Source organism: Leptidea sinapis, chromosome 28 (genome assembly GCF_905404315.1).
Source record: "Leptidea sinapis chromosome 28, ilLepSina1.1, whole genome shotgun sequence".
Classification (NCBI taxonomy): domain Eukaryota; kingdom Metazoa; phylum Arthropoda; class Insecta; order Lepidoptera; family Pieridae; genus Leptidea; species Leptidea sinapis.
Genome location: NC_066292.1, coordinates 1,519,749 through 1,538,098, shown reverse-complemented (window position 1 = coordinate 1,538,098; position 18,350 = coordinate 1,519,749). Strand labels below are relative to the sequence as shown.

At 37.8% G+C, this 18,350-nt stretch overlaps 1 protein-coding gene across 2 annotated transcripts; it reads left to right on the top strand.

Moving 5' to 3' along the window:
- The first annotated feature begins 15,627 nt into the window (after positions 1 to 15,627).
- On the top strand, positions 15,628 to 18,299 carry LOC126973086 (uncharacterized). 2 transcript variants are annotated; one of them, XM_050820220.1, is made up of 3 exons: positions 15,628 to 16,146; positions 17,366 to 17,580; positions 17,701 to 18,299. In XM_050820220.1, the coding sequence occupies exons 1-3, from the start codon at positions 15,842 to 15,844 to the stop codon at positions 18,252 to 18,254; spliced, it is 1,074 nt and encodes a 357-aa protein (XP_050676177.1). In that variant the 5' UTR covers positions 15,628 to 15,841; the 3' UTR covers positions 18,255 to 18,299. The 2 variants fall into 2 exon arrangements, with proteins under 2 accessions (XP_050676177.1, XP_050676175.1); XM_050820218.1 differs by having other exon boundaries at positions 17,366 to 18,299.
- The last annotated feature ends 51 nt before the right edge of the window (positions 18,300 to 18,350 follow it).

Sequence of the window (18,350 nt, the reverse complement as noted above, 5' to 3'; positions counted from 1 at the left end):
TTTTACCAAAGTTTAGTGAATTCTGTATGAGTTGTTATAAATGTAAATTTTATTTAAATATCAATTCATTTCTTAGATTAGAGGACGTACCTACCTATCAACAACAAGTTGACGAAGAAAATTATACTCGACGATATTTTAAAATTGGTGCCAATGAAAACATATAAATTGCGATATTCAATACTTACACACCGCTACCATTACAATTACTAAACAGAGTTAAGAGAAAAAAACATAATCTGAGAAATATCCCACGATAATATCAAATATGTATTTGAAACATTTCAATGAATGTTATCTGTGTGCGTTCGCACATCTCACAATTTTACTCATAAATCGCTAGTCATGCCTGAACCTGCGCCCCCTGATCCATTCGTGTTACCCACACGGGGCCACCCGATGGGTTTCCTGCTTTGATACGTCTTCATTAATAAAGTTTTAATGAGTAGGTATTATGTCCATAATCTTAAACTGGATTTTTGAAGTTTTATACGCAATAATTCGTTTATTTACTGCCAAATATACCTGTGGGATAAAGGTCAGTGGTTAGTGACTCTGCCTACTGAGCTAGAGGTTAGGGGTTCGAATCCCGATAGGTGTAAACATTCATAATATGAGTATGTTTGTTTCCGAGTTATGGGTGATAAGTAAATATGTTTATATAAGTATATTTTATTAAATAAAGGTATCGTAGTCTTGCAAACCATAGTACCTACATGCTATGCCAAGTGTGGGGCAAAATAATTTTTAATTTGTGTAAAAGTGTGTCAATATTATAATTAAAAATATATATATTTATCTTATAGTGATCTTGTTCTTAACTAGATAACTATCTATATTTATCTACTTTCTGATTAGTTTTATTTTACACTTTTTTTGTTACTGGGAACAATAATGCGTCTCATTACAATTCCAATAAGTATAACACGGTTAGGATAACTAAAATACATAAAGGACTAGGGAGTTCCGAAATCCATACCTTCCAGATTATGAGTAAACCAGTTCCATGGTGCCTATTTACTTTTTTCATTACAGAACCTTAAAATTGGTTCGAACATTGTGATTAGTTAGTCTCGTCTTTGGAGAGCCAACTTTTCTTAGCAAGATAGACACAAACACTCAAACAAGCTGTAGAATGAGCTTCCCTGTCAGTGTTTCCGGGACGATCCGACATGGGTGCAAGATAATATGAGCGGCGTTGATCACTTAACGCTACATTGTTCTCGTCTTCCATAAAAAAATGCTCAACCCTGAGCATGGCAATCTCAGAAATCTCCACCTACTACTGCAGTAGGCACAGAATAAATAAATAACAAAGTACTTACAGTTAGTGTGATACACAGTCAACGAACTCAATTGGATGATTATTTGGAGCGTTTAATTAATAAATTCCCAAAAGGCAACCGCTGCTTATAATTAATCTAATATATAAAATTCCCGTGTCATGGTGTTAAACTTTGAACTCCTCCGAAAGGGCTTGATCGACTCTTATGAAATTTTGAGTGCATATTGGGTAGGTTTGAGAATCGGACAACATCTATTTTTCATCCCCCTAAATGTTAAGGGTGGTCCACATGAATTTTGTTTTTTAATTTTTTTGAGATTTTTTTTTAATTTGTTTGATTATGAGTCCCAGCTTAAAAAAATACATACAACTTCAAATTTTCACCCATCTACGATCAACAGTTACTTTTGTATCGTGATATAATATCGGCAATACAACGTTTGCTGGGTCGGCTAGTAATATATATAAAAGAGAATGTATATTTGTATGTTCCCTAATAACTCCTAAACTATTCGACTGATCTCAATGAAATCTTTTGTAATAGATTCGTTGAAGCTCAAGTAAGGTTTACATATATAATTTATATGGCAAAACAACGTTTGTCAGGTCAGCTAGTTATTAATATAATCTAAAGCCAAGAATATATACAAGAATGCTTCTACTTTCGACCTCGGCTTAGCAATCATCGAATGACACTTTCCCCACAATTATTAGTCAGATATATGTATTTACTACACGAAGTAAAACATTGAAATATATCTTGGAAGAGTTCAGGGTCAAATGAATTATAATATTGTGTTATCAACCTTTTTCACTTATCTACAAACAAGAGCAAAAGGTCAGCCATCTTTAGTGTCGGCCGCGAAAATGTCACGAGTGTTATTAAATTGTTTGTGCTCTTTATAGGTTATTGTGTTTTCGTATCTGATATCTTTAAAATTACTTCACAAACAGGAGAAGGCGTGAGAGTGAATATACATAAGATTTTAATTTGTTTCAATGAATGGATTTTTTCGATTTTATTAAGCACATGAAAAGTAAACCAGTTTTACCAGTGCGAGGCTCCTTTGCACAGGAAGCCGGCTAGATTATGGGTACAAAGTGGATCTTATTGATCTTAATCCTTACGTACAATACGCTACGTTGTTTTGGAGATAATGAAACAAATTTTGCTCTTCAATTCTGCTTACAACAAAAAAAAAATTAATATACCTCATCATACCGCGAATATATCTGTACCATCCACATATTATTTTTTGATAGGCAGCGACTAGGGTTGACAACTTTTATAGAGAAATTATTTCTGATTTTACAGAGAGTAAATAAAGAGGCTGTATTTAGAATGGCTCAGTCATACGGCTTTGAGTACCTACTAGCCAGTCGTAAGTATATAATAATCTGTAGGTAGTGTAAATTCATAATTACCTAATTAAACTTTTTAGTTTTAACCTTTAATAATAAAATGTGTTATTGTTTGTTGGTCCTCATACAGTAAAATAAAATATATAGAGAGGTACCTATCTCGAAAATTATTTTTTGTCTTTTTATTGAGCATAGCTGGTTTTTGTCAAACATGTATATTTATGTGCTTAAAGAGTGCTTAAGCGTACGTGTTCCAGATTATAAAGTACACCTCCATTAAAAAGTGTACAATTATTGTATTTTAAAGCACGGTTGGCAACCCTAGCAACAGCCGTCTGTGTCATCTCCGGTTGGATAAATTCTTATATTTAAAATAAAGGAACATGAAGCTAACGTGCTTTCATAGTTATGTAAGTTAGTCTCTGCTGTTGCTAACTTATAAGTTTTTATTAAAAAATATTTTATTTTATTTCATTTAAAATAATACTATTTTAATAAAAAGCTGAATTTTCACATTTTTGGTGTTTGGTAAAAAATAAATGTTTTAATTTAACCCAACGTTGCCTTGCCTTTGGTTGACAGAGGTCGAGAGAGCACTCATTGTCAAACACCCAGGTCTGTGCCCAGATGTATAGTGGAAGCTTCTTTTCCAATGACACCCGCTTTAATCCTTTAATAAGTTTTTATTAAAACACTTAGATATAAAGTAAAGGTTGTTTTGGAATTTTGGAATTTATATTTTCAAAGTCTGAAAACGTCGAGTAACAAGCCACTTGTTTGGAGTTCATTGAAGCGTTACACTTTTCACACGGCCGGGTGGGCGGCCGTTATTTGAATTATCACGTGTGGCATGTTATGTAGCGATAAGTTCAACAAATGCCGACACAATATTATCTCTTTAGTGCTTGTTAGACTAAATAATTCAATTTAGGGCTATGGGCCCTTATAGTTCAAATCAGCACTTAATGGTTTTAAGTAAAATTTTTGACACTTGTGAATGTAATAATAGAATGTTGAGGCTGAGAAGAAAAAAAATCTCTCTTCTTTGTACTTATACAAACATCAATAGTTTAAATTTAATATCATAACACTTCAGCCGAAAGACGTCACTGCTGGACAGATCGTCGGTCCATCTTATGGGGGGCCTACATTATATGTCCATATGCGTTTTCCAGTACGTGGTCGCCATTCGAGGACTTTACTACTCCAACAGCCATCTGTCCGTCGAACTATACCCTGCCCACTGCTACTTCAGTTTCGCAATAATCTGGAATATGTCAGTGATTTTGGTTCTCCTCCGGATCTCCTCCTTTCTGATTTCGCAGGGAAACTCCGAATATCTATCGCCCTATCCCTTACTCTCTGAGCGACCATAAGCTTTCCCATAAGGCTAATAGTTAGTTTATACCTAGACTGTCTTATTAATATACGCAGTGTAAGCTTACGGTTTAAAATTTCTTCTCCCTGTTATGTAATTCTGTTGGGACAAAGGTACGATAAGAACAAAAAGTTTAAAACGTGGAAAAACTTCATTTCGCGTTTATTAATGAGACAGAAAATGTATAATGTAGGGACATAGTACATGTAAGGGTCAAACTGACGGTCAAAATAAGAAAATAGTTAATTTGTAGGTAGGTGCTGGAGATCGAGTTTTTTTTTATTAATATTTTTTTTTAACTTACCTACTCGTGTAAGTCATTAAGTAGGTAGGTATTTTTGTTGCATCACTTTACATATTGTTGCGTAGCAACGCTTCGAAGTATATGACGAGAGTTGTCAAACTTCATATCGTGCAGCAACGTAAATGACGAGAGTTGACAAACTTCAACACATTGTTAATTTCAACAGCTCCGTCAGCAATACTCGTAGCTCAGTGGAAAAGTGTTTACTTTAGACGCTGTGGCCCGGGTTCGATACACCTACCAGTGTATGGTATTTTTTGGGTTTTGTAAAGTTAATGGAAATTTCTAGTAAGTTCAGGATCAAATCGAACAGAAAAAAAGGGATGGAAAATGTGTAAGCAGGATAAAATAGTTAAAAGAATTTTCTAGTAGTTACAATTTAAATTTAAAGATGGAATGGGAGAATCATTTTGTAAACAGAACAGATCCGGGAGGTATATAAGCCGTACTAAGCGTGGCCTACGGCAGTTCTAGTCAGAACTCGAAAGTGTAAAGAAGAAGAAGAAGAAAAGAAGAAATAGTGAAAAGTGGAAGTGTTCCAAGAAGAAGAAGATAGAAGAGACTTAGTGTTCGGTGCAGTGTGACGCGTTGATGGAACCGCCGCCCACAAGAGGAACAGCGGCAGACCGACGTAGTGCACGTTCAGATAAGTGAACGCAATTAAAGACTGGTTCCAATAAGCGGAGTATTATTTTCAATCCCTGACCCACTCCCATGTCAATTGGTGTCAGAAGTGGGATTGGAAAGATGCCATTGGTGCCCAGGAACGAGACCACGCAAGCAGGAGCAACTGCTGCAGCAGAGGAGGAGTCACAGGAGGCATCCGGCTCTGGAGGCAGTGCGATCGTGTCAGCACCGCATGCTTCTGCTGTAGACATCAGCGCGCTCATGCAACAGATGGCCGCCATAATGCAAGAACAAGCGCGCCGCCAGGAGGAGCAGCTGCGAGGCCTGCATGAAGGCCTCTCTAAGGATATTTTTTTTGTGGTGAAGAAAAACTCCGCCCGTATTGACGCTGTGGAAATGGAGGTCGCCCGGATTAACAGTGTGGAAAAGAAGATGGACAAAGTTGAAGCAACCTTTCAACGGAAGATGGGAGAGATGGAAGTTACCATTAATCGGCTCAGTGGGAGGGTCGTGTGTCCTTCAGCCAACACAGGAGTCACCTGCGGAACCACATCGACCAGAAATTTAAAAGTACCTCCCTACGACGGCAAGTCCTCCTTGGCTGCCTTCAAGCTACAATTGGAGACGGTCAGAAGAGCCTCCGGTTGGAGTGACCAAGAAGCACACTCTGCCCTCACACTAGCGCTCCGTGACGAAGCACTCTCCGTATTGGAAGCACTCGGCGCTGGGAAGGAGGAAGTGACCTACACAGACCTTCTTGACGCGTTGGAGGCACGCTTTGATGATAAACACCTCGAGCATGTGTACCGGGCGCAACTTAAGGACCGCACTCAAAGGGCCAGTGAAACTCTATAGCAGTGGTCGCATATGTCATGCGAGAAAATGTAAACTTAACACTCACAACAGCTACTGGCCAGCGCAGACCAGTCCAGGGAGAGAAGGTCGTGGCCATGAAACTCGGGGATACTTTGTAGTGGCAAAAAGTGGTAATCGCGGATATCAAAAATGACTGCATCATTGGGTTGGATTTTCTTCGAAATCATCAGTGTACCATTGACATGAAACATGGTGTATTGAAGCATGAGGATGAAGAAATTCCAATAAAAGGTGGAACTTTTGGGAAAGTGTTATGCTTAAGAGACACTACTTTAAATCCGAGATCGCAGAGCCTAGTCCCGGTAGTCCTGCCAAGGGATGACAGAGGAAGACCTTGTAAATGCGCTATAATAGAAAGAGAGACATCGGACACGGCATGGATCCCAGCCAGGACTGTTGTGGGAAACTCCCAAATTGCGATGTTTCCCGTGTTTAAACCTCATGAGGACAAGCAAATAATTAGGAAGGGAACAGTGATCGGAGCTTGTGAGGAGATAGCTTGGTTAAGAAAGTGTGAAGAAGGGAGGAAGACCGTAGCTGCAAGCCAGGATGTGAACATACAGAAACTTCTGGATGGCTGTAAGGACAATCTTACCAAGCTACAGTTAATAAAAGCGAGAAATTTCATGCTACGCTACTCCGGGATGTTCTCGAAGAACGACGGGGACATAGGAAGAACTGGTTTGGTGAAGCACAAAATCGACACATGAGACACTGTTCCGATACGGCAAAGACCACGACGTATTCCGTTTGCACGCGAACAAGAAGTGGAAGACATGATTCGGGATACGAAAGAAATTAGTGTGATAGAAACTTCATCGAGTCCATGGTGTTCTCCAGTGGTTCTGGTAAAGAAGAAGGATGGATCAACTAGATTTTGTGTGGACAATCGGCGTTTGAACGATGTAACTAAGAAAGACAGTTATCCATTGCCAAGAATCGATGACACCTTAGATTCACTTTGTGGCATGACGTGGTTCTGTACTCTGGATTTGAAAAGTGGCTACTGGCAAGTCGATCTGGACCCTAAAGACAAGGAGAAGACGGCTTTTTCAACCGGAAAAGGGTTACGGCAGTTCAAAAGAATGCCCTTCGGATTATGCAACGCCCCAGCTACTTTCGAAAGGTTGATGGACAATGTGCTGGCAGGTATGTTTAGAGTTAGATTTAGTTTTTAGTTTTCTTTCTTAGAGTTGTGACTATGTGAATGTGAAAAAGACTATGTGAATCACCTATCCTCGGATATCCTGACACAGAGGGAAGATTTATAGTGGATGCTGATGCTAGCAACACCGGAATTGGTGGAGTACTATCTCAGAAGAGAGGAGATCAAGAAGTTGTAATTGCATTCTTTAGCAAATCTTTATCGAAGCTGGAGAGAAACTACTGTGTAACTCGTAGGGAGTTACTGGCCGTGGTGAAGACATTACAACATTTCAAAAAGTACTTGTTGGGTCGCAAATTCCTCGTAAGGACTGATCATGCCGCCTTGAAGTGGTTACTAGAATTCAAGAATCCGAAAGGATAAGTGGCCAGATGGATTGAGCTACTTCAAGAGTATGACTTTGAAATCGAGCATCGAGGAGGAAAAAGTCATAGAAATGCAGATGCTTTATCTAGAAGACCTTGTCCGATGGAATGCAAATATTGCATTCGTCAGGAGGACAAAGAGAATTTTATGATCCGGCTGATCAGAACAGATCCGATCGACGAGAACTGGAACAACGATGCAATGAGGAGAACTCAGGAAAATGATAAGGATCTTTAACCACTTTTACATTGGCTAGCAAGTGGATCACTTAAACCAAAATGGTTCGAAGTGGCTAGACACAGGCTCTTGGTAGCCGTAACCAAGAGCCTCTGGGCACAATGGAACAGTTTGGTGATGCATGACGGGTTGCTCTGCCGGAAATGGGAAACCCCGCAAGGAAAGGATTGCCATCTGCGACTGGTCGTTCCCAGGGAGAAGGTGAACGAGATCCTGAGAGCTTATCACGATGGTTCTTCAGGTGGACATTTGGGAATAAGAAGAACTCACACAAAAATTAAAGAACGATTTTACTGGTTGCATTGCCGTGATGATGTGGAAGACTGGTGCCGTAAATGCAAGAGTTGTGCAGCTGTCAAAGGACCTCAGACCCGGAGCAGAGGAGCTATGAATTTGCATAATGTTGGGGCTCCGTGGGAGAGAGTAGCTCTGGATATAGGCGGACCGTTTCCAGTCACCGAACCTGGAAACCGTTACATAATGGTGGTGATGGATTATTTCAAGAAGTGGCCGGAAGCATTTGCTCTACCGTATCAAGAAGCAGTTACCGTTGCGACAAAGCTGGTGAATGAAGTTTTCTGCAGATTCGGTGTGCCTTTGGAGATGCACAGTGATCAAGGGCGGAACTTCGAGTCACAAGTATTTCAAGAAGTTTGCAAAATCTTGGGAATCCATAAGACCAGAACTACGCCATATCATCCACAGTCGGACGGGATGGTGGCGAGGTTTAACCAAACATTGGAGCGACATCTGGCAAAAGTAGTGGACAGTCATCAGGATAACTAGAATGAGTACATTCCACTGTTTCTTATGTCGTATAGAAGCGCAATACACGAGACGAAAACGGTGACTCCTGCGTACGCCAATTTTGGAAGAGAATCGAAATTGCCAGCTGATTTACTCTCAGGCTGTTCACCGGATACTCCGAAAAGTATAACAGAATATGTGGATGAGTAACGGAAAAAGATGGTTGACATCTACGAGGAAATTAGAACAACTGGGCTTAAGGCAAGTGAACGGATGAAGACCCGCTACGATCGAAGAGCTAATATTCCTAGTTTTGAAGAGGGAACCCTGATTTGGTTACACAATCCTGTAAGGCGAAAGGGGAAGTCTCCGAGGCTCCAACCAAGTTGGGAGGGACCTTACAAAGTAAACATAAGGATAAATGATGTGACTCTCAGGATCCAGCGTACCCCTCGAAGTCTCCCGAAAATCGTACATGTCGATCGGGTGGCTAAGTACTACGGAAGCAACGATGATCGGGACGATCATGTCTTGGGAGGGGTAGTGTTGCGTAGCAACGCTTCGAAGTATATGACGAGAGTTGTCAAACTTCATATCGTGCAGTAACGTAAATGACGAGAGTTGACAAACTTCAAGATATTGTTAATTTCAACAGCTCCGTCAGCAATACTCGTAGCTCAGTGGAAAAGTGTTTACTTTAGACGCTGTAGACCCGGGTTCGATACACCTACCAGTGTATTTTTTGGGTTTTGTAAAGTTAATAGAAATTTCTAGTAAGTTCAGGATCAAATCGAACAGAAAAAAAGGGATGGAAAATGTGTAAGCAGGATAAAAATAGTTAAAAGAATTTTCTAGTACAATTTAAATTTAAAGGTGGAATGGGAGAATCATTTCATGAATCAATGAAAACAGAACAGATCCGGGGGGTATATACTAAGCGTGGCCTACGGCAGTTCTAGTTCTAACTCGAAAGTGTAAAGAAGAAGAAGAAAAGAAGAAATAGTGAATACTGGAAGTGTTCCAAGAAGTCGTAGTAAACGTTCAGATAAGTGAACGCAATTAAAGACTCGTTCCAATAACCGGAGTATTATTTCCAATCCCTGACCCACTCCCGTGTCAATATTAAGTAGATATATTGTAATTAAAATAATTTGTAAAACAATGAAGCTGCAAATGTTGATTTAAATGAGAGTCAATTAGTTTCTTCTTTTCACTAAAGCTCATTTTTTTCCGATGTGTTAATAGTAAAAAGTTGAGTAAAAAGTATAACTTTTGATATTCATAAGTGTTATTTCTTTGACCTGGATAAACAAAGTGACCTATCTGTGTTTGTGTAAAACTTTGCCATTATCGGCTATTCAGTGTGTAGGTATCTACAGGTTATAAATTCGTTATCGTGTCGGGATATAGCTCGAACCTCGAACAAGGAAGGAAACATTAAGCGAAATAGTAACAAAGTTAGTGACAATGTGACTCATTGTTGTAGAGACGTTGTAATATCAGTATTATGTGCGGTTACACGAGTTGTTATGTGTGTCAATTAGTGGCTCAGAATTGTTACATGGGTGCCGAACGGAAACGTTTCAAGATTACGCTCTGTTTACTTATATTTAGGTAAATACGAATTGTGGCATTTATGTCAATACTTATTTAATATATTAATTATAAAAGTTTATTAAATTAGGCGTTACTTTGCGGAAATTCATAATTATACAAATGATTTAAGTTTTCTTTAGTGTTAATTCCGCCAATATTTGTTTTTAAAACAATTCGAAATGAATGAACAAACAAATTTAGTCCCATCACCTTTGTTACGTGTCTCTTCCGGGGGTAATACGTCACAACCGCCGACCAATAACAGCGCGTCATTTCATGGGACGAGGGTATAAAAGAGCGGCTTCCTTTAAGTTCTAGTCATTAGTCTTAAGTTAGGTTAAGTGATAGGTTACGATTAATATTACGTTATATCAATAGCAAATAGCCAGGTTTTCCCAGTTTCCTGGATTTCCCCCCCACAAACCTCATGTATTAGTTTTAAAGCATAATAAAGTTTTATCCTTTAATACGTAGATAGGGTTGTAGAAATAAGTTTTCTGATACCTACATATATAAGGCTTAGTTGTAAATTGCTTTAATAAGTAGATTTAAGTAATTTTGTATATATATTTTAATACCAAATATAGAAATTTTGAATTTGAATTTTTTTTTTTTTTCATTTGATTCAGTCTCGTGCCAGACGTAAAGTTGACGTTTTTTTTAAATAAATAAATCGAGAACAAACAAATGTTTATAGAGAACAATCAAGAACAAATGGCAAACTAACGATGTAATAAAAAAAAATAAAAATCTGGGGGGCTAACTTTCGTGAGCTTGAAAATATAATCAGTTCATGACTGTAAAATACAATGTAGGTAGTTGCTTTGGTCAAAGACAATTTTAGCTTCAAATATTCAATTTATACTTATATTTAGTAGTAAGACGCTAAAAAAAGAGGATAAGTATATTTTAATAATGTTTCTAACGCAGAAAGAAACGTTATTATTATTTTTTAATTTGTGCGTGTGGAATATTAAAATGAATGACTAAATACCTATAGGTACTTATTCAAAAATGATTTAACAATACAAAAAACCGCATAATTAGAAATGGAGGAAAAATATAGGATTTTTTAATATTGTCAATGACAGCGTGTCAAAGTGTCACTCCTAGTCCTATGGCTAACAAACATAAATAAAGAGATAATAAATTCCATATCGATTTCAAATCAATAGCTCCGATTTATTATCCATACCGTTGAATCTGAGAGGGGGCAGAGGGTCCCCCCTATTTTTTGCGGGTGACGTCGAGAATCGATGACACCTCGCGGGACGAAGCCCAGAGGTGCGCGGCACGCGGGGGGAACTTTGCTTTAATTCCAAACGCGTGACCGCTCGCTTGCCCTACCGTTTTCCCGCCGGATTTGCGTTCGTAAAATAAAAAGGGCGACGTGGTGCCCTCGCCGCCCGATTAGCGGCGCCTGGGGAAATTAAAAGTATTTTATTCGAGCATTTATTCCCTTTTTGTTTATGTTGAGTGTGGTATCAGGCATGTGTTGTGTCCAATAGTGGCCCTGCGCTTGTAGAGATGTAACATTGTTATGTAGCGCGTGTTATGTTAATTGCTTTGTTTGTGGCGAGCGCTGCGCTGTGCTCGTACTAGAGGATTTTTGCTATTACAACTGTGTATTATATTTACACGAAGTTACTAACTATAATAATACAGGAATTCAATATTTTAGTATATGGTATGTTAAAAGAATTGCAAAGACACTGGCAGATAGTAGGTATTTCTAGATATGTCGAAGTAATTAATAAATCGTCACAATCATTAGGTAGGTAAGTATACCTCCATATTTTAACTCCATAATTCAAAGTTTCTAGTTTACCCACGTCTCTAACTCAAATAGTACAAATATTAAGAATAGTGAGTAGGTAATGCCTGCGAAATTAATACTTTGGTACTTATTCAATAAGTACACACTTGAACTAATCATGAACAATATTTACTTACAAATTACTTGCATATGCAGTAACTAAAGTGTAAGTAAGCCTTAAGTGCTAGTCCATATCTATTAGAATAACCCAAAAATAAACTGTTGCAATTTTAATAATGTTCCAATTAATAAAGTTACGTAGATACCTATGTTGTAATTAATAAATACAACAGAAAAGCATTTTATAATTCACTCCCTTCATAGAAGGTTCAGTGAAGGTGAATTAAATCGTAGCAACAATTTTAGCGAACATAAAAGTATTTTAGTATGGCAACCCCTGGTGAATAGCGATCCTCCCCTCCCAAGGGACTTAGCGCTGATTTTTCTCATTTATGCCAACGGTTCATCGGTTTCTGAAATTGGGGAACGTATTATTAAGCATCGCTTTATTTTGGTTCAAATTATTCTAATCCACACTTGATGCTGATCAGATTTTATCTTGCAATTTGTTAACGAGCTTACTGTTTGGCTGAGGGTTTCGAAATTTTTTAATTGGACTTACCTATATATCATTAAAGTATAACCCCCTTATTCATAATAGTCTGCTAACTTAAAGCATTGCTAATTCTCACTCTGTTTACTTCTATTGACCTAAGTAAGAATGAGAAAAAACACTCCTTAGCGGCTGTTTTAAGTTAGCGGACCATTATGAATAAGGGGGTAATAGTATAGGTTAATACTTAAGTATCCATCCCTACTTTGTGGTATAGGTATGGTCTATAAATATTCCGATGATGAGGCAGTATAAAAAGCCTCCTATAATAAATAGAAAAAAGCTGTAGATACCTATAAGTCATACCACTGGTTATACCTAAGCTGTGTTACTAATGAAAGCGATGTAATGTTATTCCAAATTTTTTGTCTTTGTCTTACCTTTGTCACTACAGAATTACATGATAGGGAGAAGTGATTTTAAACTTGGAGTAGGTAACTTCTCATTCCATTAATTACTAAGACAAAATATATCTAAGCATATAAGTAGGTTCTAAGGTAGGTAGGTCTTTTATATATTGCTTTTTCAAACAGTATTTGTTGAAAGAGAATAATAATAGTTTAGGTATACTATTAACAATTTTTTTTATAATATTTTGAAGTTTTGATCTACCTATAAAATTTGATAAGGCTAAAATAATTTATACGTCTAGATAGACTGTGACAGTTCTGAACACGTCAAAAAAAGCGGTGAACTGTTAGCCTCTATTTTCAGCAAATGCTATTATTTATTTACACGTATAAATTATCAGAGATGGTTATAAAAAGTTCACTCAATTGCTAGCTGACTTAGACATAATATGAACCTATTCAGGCTTATTATTTTACCTACCCACATTAATATAATAATATGAATTATTCTTTGTCAAACCTAACACAGTAAACACTCAAAGTATATTAATAGCTTGCACAACACTACAGAAGCCGGCTCGGTACTAAACAAAATGTAATACCTACCTGTATAACTCGCCCTTTCGTTTCTCGTCACGTCAAGGGGGAATCTACTAATATTTCCGCCCTTTGTCGACAAACGATCCCTTTATTGAATCCCGAATATATATTATAATCATAAAGCAGCTTTTTGAATGACAATTTGCTTTACTCCGCGATCTTTATTATATTATTAGTGTGTTTCGTATCCCCTTTCGAAATAATAACGATTGTAACTAGTTTTAATGCGAGCCGCTCGTAACTCAACGAAGTAATAAAATATTAATTGCCTTTTGTTTGAGCAGTTTTCGCGGTCTGCTTAGTTTTCTACCTGTTTTCAAGTAGGTAGCTTATTACTTACAAGTGTAGTAGTGGATTTTATGTAGGTACCTACTTATAAGTAGGTATATTGAATAGAACAATAAACTAGCATTCCGCAATATAGTAGAAAAGTGATCACTTCACTTGCACGCAGTATGTAAGACAATACCAGAAGAAACACAGGAGCGTTGTCGGTTTTATAGAATTTAGATTAAAAGGCTGCGCACGGAAGGTAATTCCGTGATTAATGTAGATATTATACCTATATAGATATGATATTTTTGTTATGATTTTTAGCTATAAATAAAAATTTGAGTCATCATCCTATTCACTACGGTAATCGCTATCGCTTAAGTAATCGTAAAGCTAACGAAAATCCAACAAAACTACAAATTCTACAAGGTAATTATCTATCTACCAATTATTCGTAGAAATTAGCATTAAATAACAAATAGATGTCTATAACTTATGATTCATGTTCAACAATCTCTTAGTTCACTGGTCGTGTTGCACTCAGACAGATAGACGTAGGCGTTACGGAGTAATTTGCAATAAAATACTTCCCTACCATAGAGTAGGTACATACTCATTATAATACGAAATAGTATAATGAGATTGATAAATACTTAAATTAAAATTGTATTACGCACAATGATGTTATGTAATAAGAGGAATACGCAGGCATGTCGTATGTCACAGTATGTTCAGCTGGTCAAACATGAACAAAACAAACAAAAAGTAAAACAACGACAGAGCAAAATGCTGCGAGTAAAGTGCGGCTGCATGCTCTTCGTATGAGAACTTCTGAAATCAGCACAACAGTTGACTAGGCATCGTACATACACAGTATAAGCGCGGCACACATTGCTTACTACAATAGAAGACCCGGGGGCGAAGCGCGGGGCTCGGGGACGCAGGGGGAGGGGGTACAGTCACGAGATGATGCAGTTTGCACCGCGGCCACCTCCAACCTTCATCCGAGTTGCGAGCTGCGACCCTGTTCTTGGGAATCGTTTTAAATTCAACAGCCGCAAACAACTTCACGTTCCACGGAACGCCTTATGCTCTACGAGATACGAACGAGTTTGACGTAAACGTGACACTTTAAGTCATTTTGAAAACGACTGTACGCCGGATGTACAAAGGATTTTAGATTTCCACCGCGTGGTGTAAGGTTGACATTCGCTCGTTTGTTGGAATATGTGGCGATCCGGGTGTGAGTGCGGAGGTGAGAAATACATTAGCGGTACCGTTTTCTATTGGTCGTTGCTCCTGTGTTGATACGAAACAGTCCACGTGGACTACTCCGCGGTCGCTTGTCTCGTTTTTTTCGGCAAGGAGCTCGCTATCCATCCCATTCTAATCTACAACGGAACGTGGAATGTCATGTCCGGAGTTGTTCTTCGAGTCGTGAGCGTGCATCGTGCTTCAAACTTTGTTCTTATTGACAAAAGGAACATGTTTCTTCGTTTGAACTCCAAATTTGTATCGAATATCTTTAATATACGACTCATTTTCCTTTTCTCGTTTATTGTAGTACGATCGTATCGAGATAGGGAATTGATAAACATTTTTAAGTCAATTAAGGTTGTAAGCTAAAAGCGTTTGTTACTACATTTAAATTATCGTCTGACATTCAAATAGCGCATTTTTTCACCTCTACCTACACGACTTTGTATTTAATCTTATTAATAAACTTAGTGGGTCTTTTATGATCAAATTATAAGTGTAGTTAAAAGTTAGATAAATACGAAAGGTAGGTATTTCAATAGTCCTGTTTATAAGTATACGTACTACTATAATATGTAATATGTACCTTAGTATCGTCGTTGTAAGTATGACAAACTTTCGGAAAAGGTAGGTAGTTAATCAAGTTTTTAAAAATCCTGGAGCTACGGACCTGGCCGACCCATTATCTACAAAACCGTCAACTAATAATTACTGTCTTAAACATACATTGACGTATATAGGTACAACGACTTATTATTATTAGTATGTTCGACACTAAAGGCCTACGCAGACCGGGACGGCAAGGCAAGGGATTTTGCCGTGAGTCAGCGCACACTGGCCGCTTAGATACCGCGGCATTCCAGCACTTTGCCACGGCATGCCACGGCGTGCCGCGGCACGACAAAGCACGCCTCAGCGACTCCTGCTGCCTGATACACTTTTAGTCTTCAGTTGCGTTTGATCGAGTGTTGGTGTGCCTCAGTTTTAAAATGGTAGATTGGGATTTGGTGTTGATATCGATTATTGCAGATGAAGAAGAAGGTGCACAGGCTAATAATAGGGATAGAAGAAGATTTTGGGTTGATAATTTATGGAAAGAAAGGGAATCAAAGGGTGAATTCAATAATTTATTTAATGATTTAAAATACGACGTGCAAAAATTTTATGACTATCATAGAATGGATTATGAGAAATTTCAAGCACTGTTGAATATATGTCGACCATATATCGAAAAACAGAGGACCAATTTTCGCAACCCCATTGAAGCCGATCAGAGATTATCCTTGTGTTTGAGGTGGGTAGTTAAATGATTGTATAAGTTTTATTTTTTCTTCTTTTATTAAATTAAAAAAAAAAAACAATATTTTTTGCCAAGTACAATCATGTATTGTAGACACATAATAACGATTTTCAAGTTTTTGCACTGATAAACCTTCTCACTGATAATCCCTGGATCTTTATTTGTTTTTACTTAATTTAGAGTACCTACTAGTTTAGATTAGTTTCGTATTCACAAACTGCAGTTTTGTAGCCAGACCCTGAAGCAGCTTCATAGCCAGGGCCAGAGGCGGTACCATAAACAGACCGTGAAACAGCTTCATAACCAGAGCCTGAGGCAGTTCCATAGCCAGACCCCGAAGCAGCTTCATAACCAGAGCCTGAGGCGGTTCCATAGCCAGACCCCGAAGCAGCTTCATAACCAGAGCCTGAGGTGGTTTCATAGCTAGAGACATCTTCAGATGTTGGAGCTGGAGTTCCCTCTATGTATTTTAATTCGGCGTCAGTTACCACATTAAATATTTGTCTCTTTATTTGGACCTGCACTCTTTCTGGTAGTTTTTTTACTGTGGCAGCCATTGTTTGAAAGAACGAATCAATGGGGTCCACCTCCTTTTTCGATTCAATGTATTTATTTAGTATTTCAGCAGTTGTTGTAGGTTCTGGTCTTATTAAGGAATGGTGTGAATCATTGGTCATTCGCGAAACTGAACGTTCATCATTATCATTGACAGCGGATTCTGCGAAAGAAGTCTGCGTATCCTCTGAAGAGGAGTCCAGATTCGAGGTTTGTTTTCTGTGCTGAATGAATTTTTTCAAAAACTCCAGCTCTTTTTCAAACTTGATAGGGCGTCGCTTTGTGTACGGGTCACCACTCTTTGTTTTTCTGTTATTCAGAGCTTTCCTAAAATTATTACGTATATTACCCCATATTTTCTGGCATTCTTCACCTAAAACAAAACATAAGCAGGTAAAATGGTATAGAAACAGAATAAGTAGGTAATGGGAAAAGGCCTTAGATAGTGACTAGGTTAGCACCAGCTGTGTTTATGGGATTATATTGAGCTAATCTTTTTCTAAGTAGAAATTACCACTGGCATTACGGTGACGGAAAAATATCATGAGGAATTCATAATTATATATAAATACGTAAACTGTATTATTTAATTGACTTTGTTTAACTGTGCCCTGTCTTTCACTCTGCCTCACTTACCCCTAATTATATTATCTTTCAGATTTTTGATCACGGGAAGTAGCTTCAAGTCTCTAGGTTACAGCTATCGCATGGGGTTTAGTACAGTGCGCTCTATCGTACATGAAACTCGCCGAGTCATTTGGAATGCCCTAAGACCTAGTGTTATGCCAAAACCAACAAGGGAAAAATGGACGCGAATCGCGATGGAATTTGATGAAAAATGGAATTTCCCGAACTGCATCGGTGCAATAGATGGTAAACATTTCAAGATAAAAGCACCTCGCAATAGTGGAAGTCTCTACATAAACTATAAAAAGTTTTTCAGTATCGTACTACTAGCGGTTGTGGATGCAAATTATAAATTTGTGATTGCAGATGTAGGATCATATGGACGAAATAGTGATGGAGGTATAATGCAAAACTCAATATTTGGAAAAAAATTGACTTCTAATGCCCTCGATATTCCCCCAAAAAAACGTTTACCGAGGACAGATCTTGAGTTGCCGTATGTTTTTGTAGCAGACGAGGCTTTTCCGTTAACCACAAACATTATGAGACCATTTAGTGGCGATCGATTGACAGATGAAGCAATGAAAATATACAATTATCGTTTGAGTAGAGCCAGGCGTATCGTCGAAAATGCATTTGGTATACTTCAAGAACGTTTCGAATTATGTCAAAAAGGAATTCAGGTTCAACCAAAATATGTTGATAATATCATTTTAGCATGTACTTGCTTACACAATTTCATCATAGGTGGTACAAGCACAGAAAGCCAAAATATAGCAAGTGTAAGCATTAATTTAGAAAACGATAATAATATGAACAATGCATTAGATGGTATGACAGTACGGGAGATGTTTAAAGATTACTTTAGGTCTGATGAGGGCTCTATTCCATGGCAAAACGATATTGTAAATAGACATTAATACTGTGTTAAATCTTAAAATATAATTATAGTGCAAAAATATTTACTTACCTGTTTTATTCATTTCTATTCCAATTCTTTTCCACGCATTGTTCTT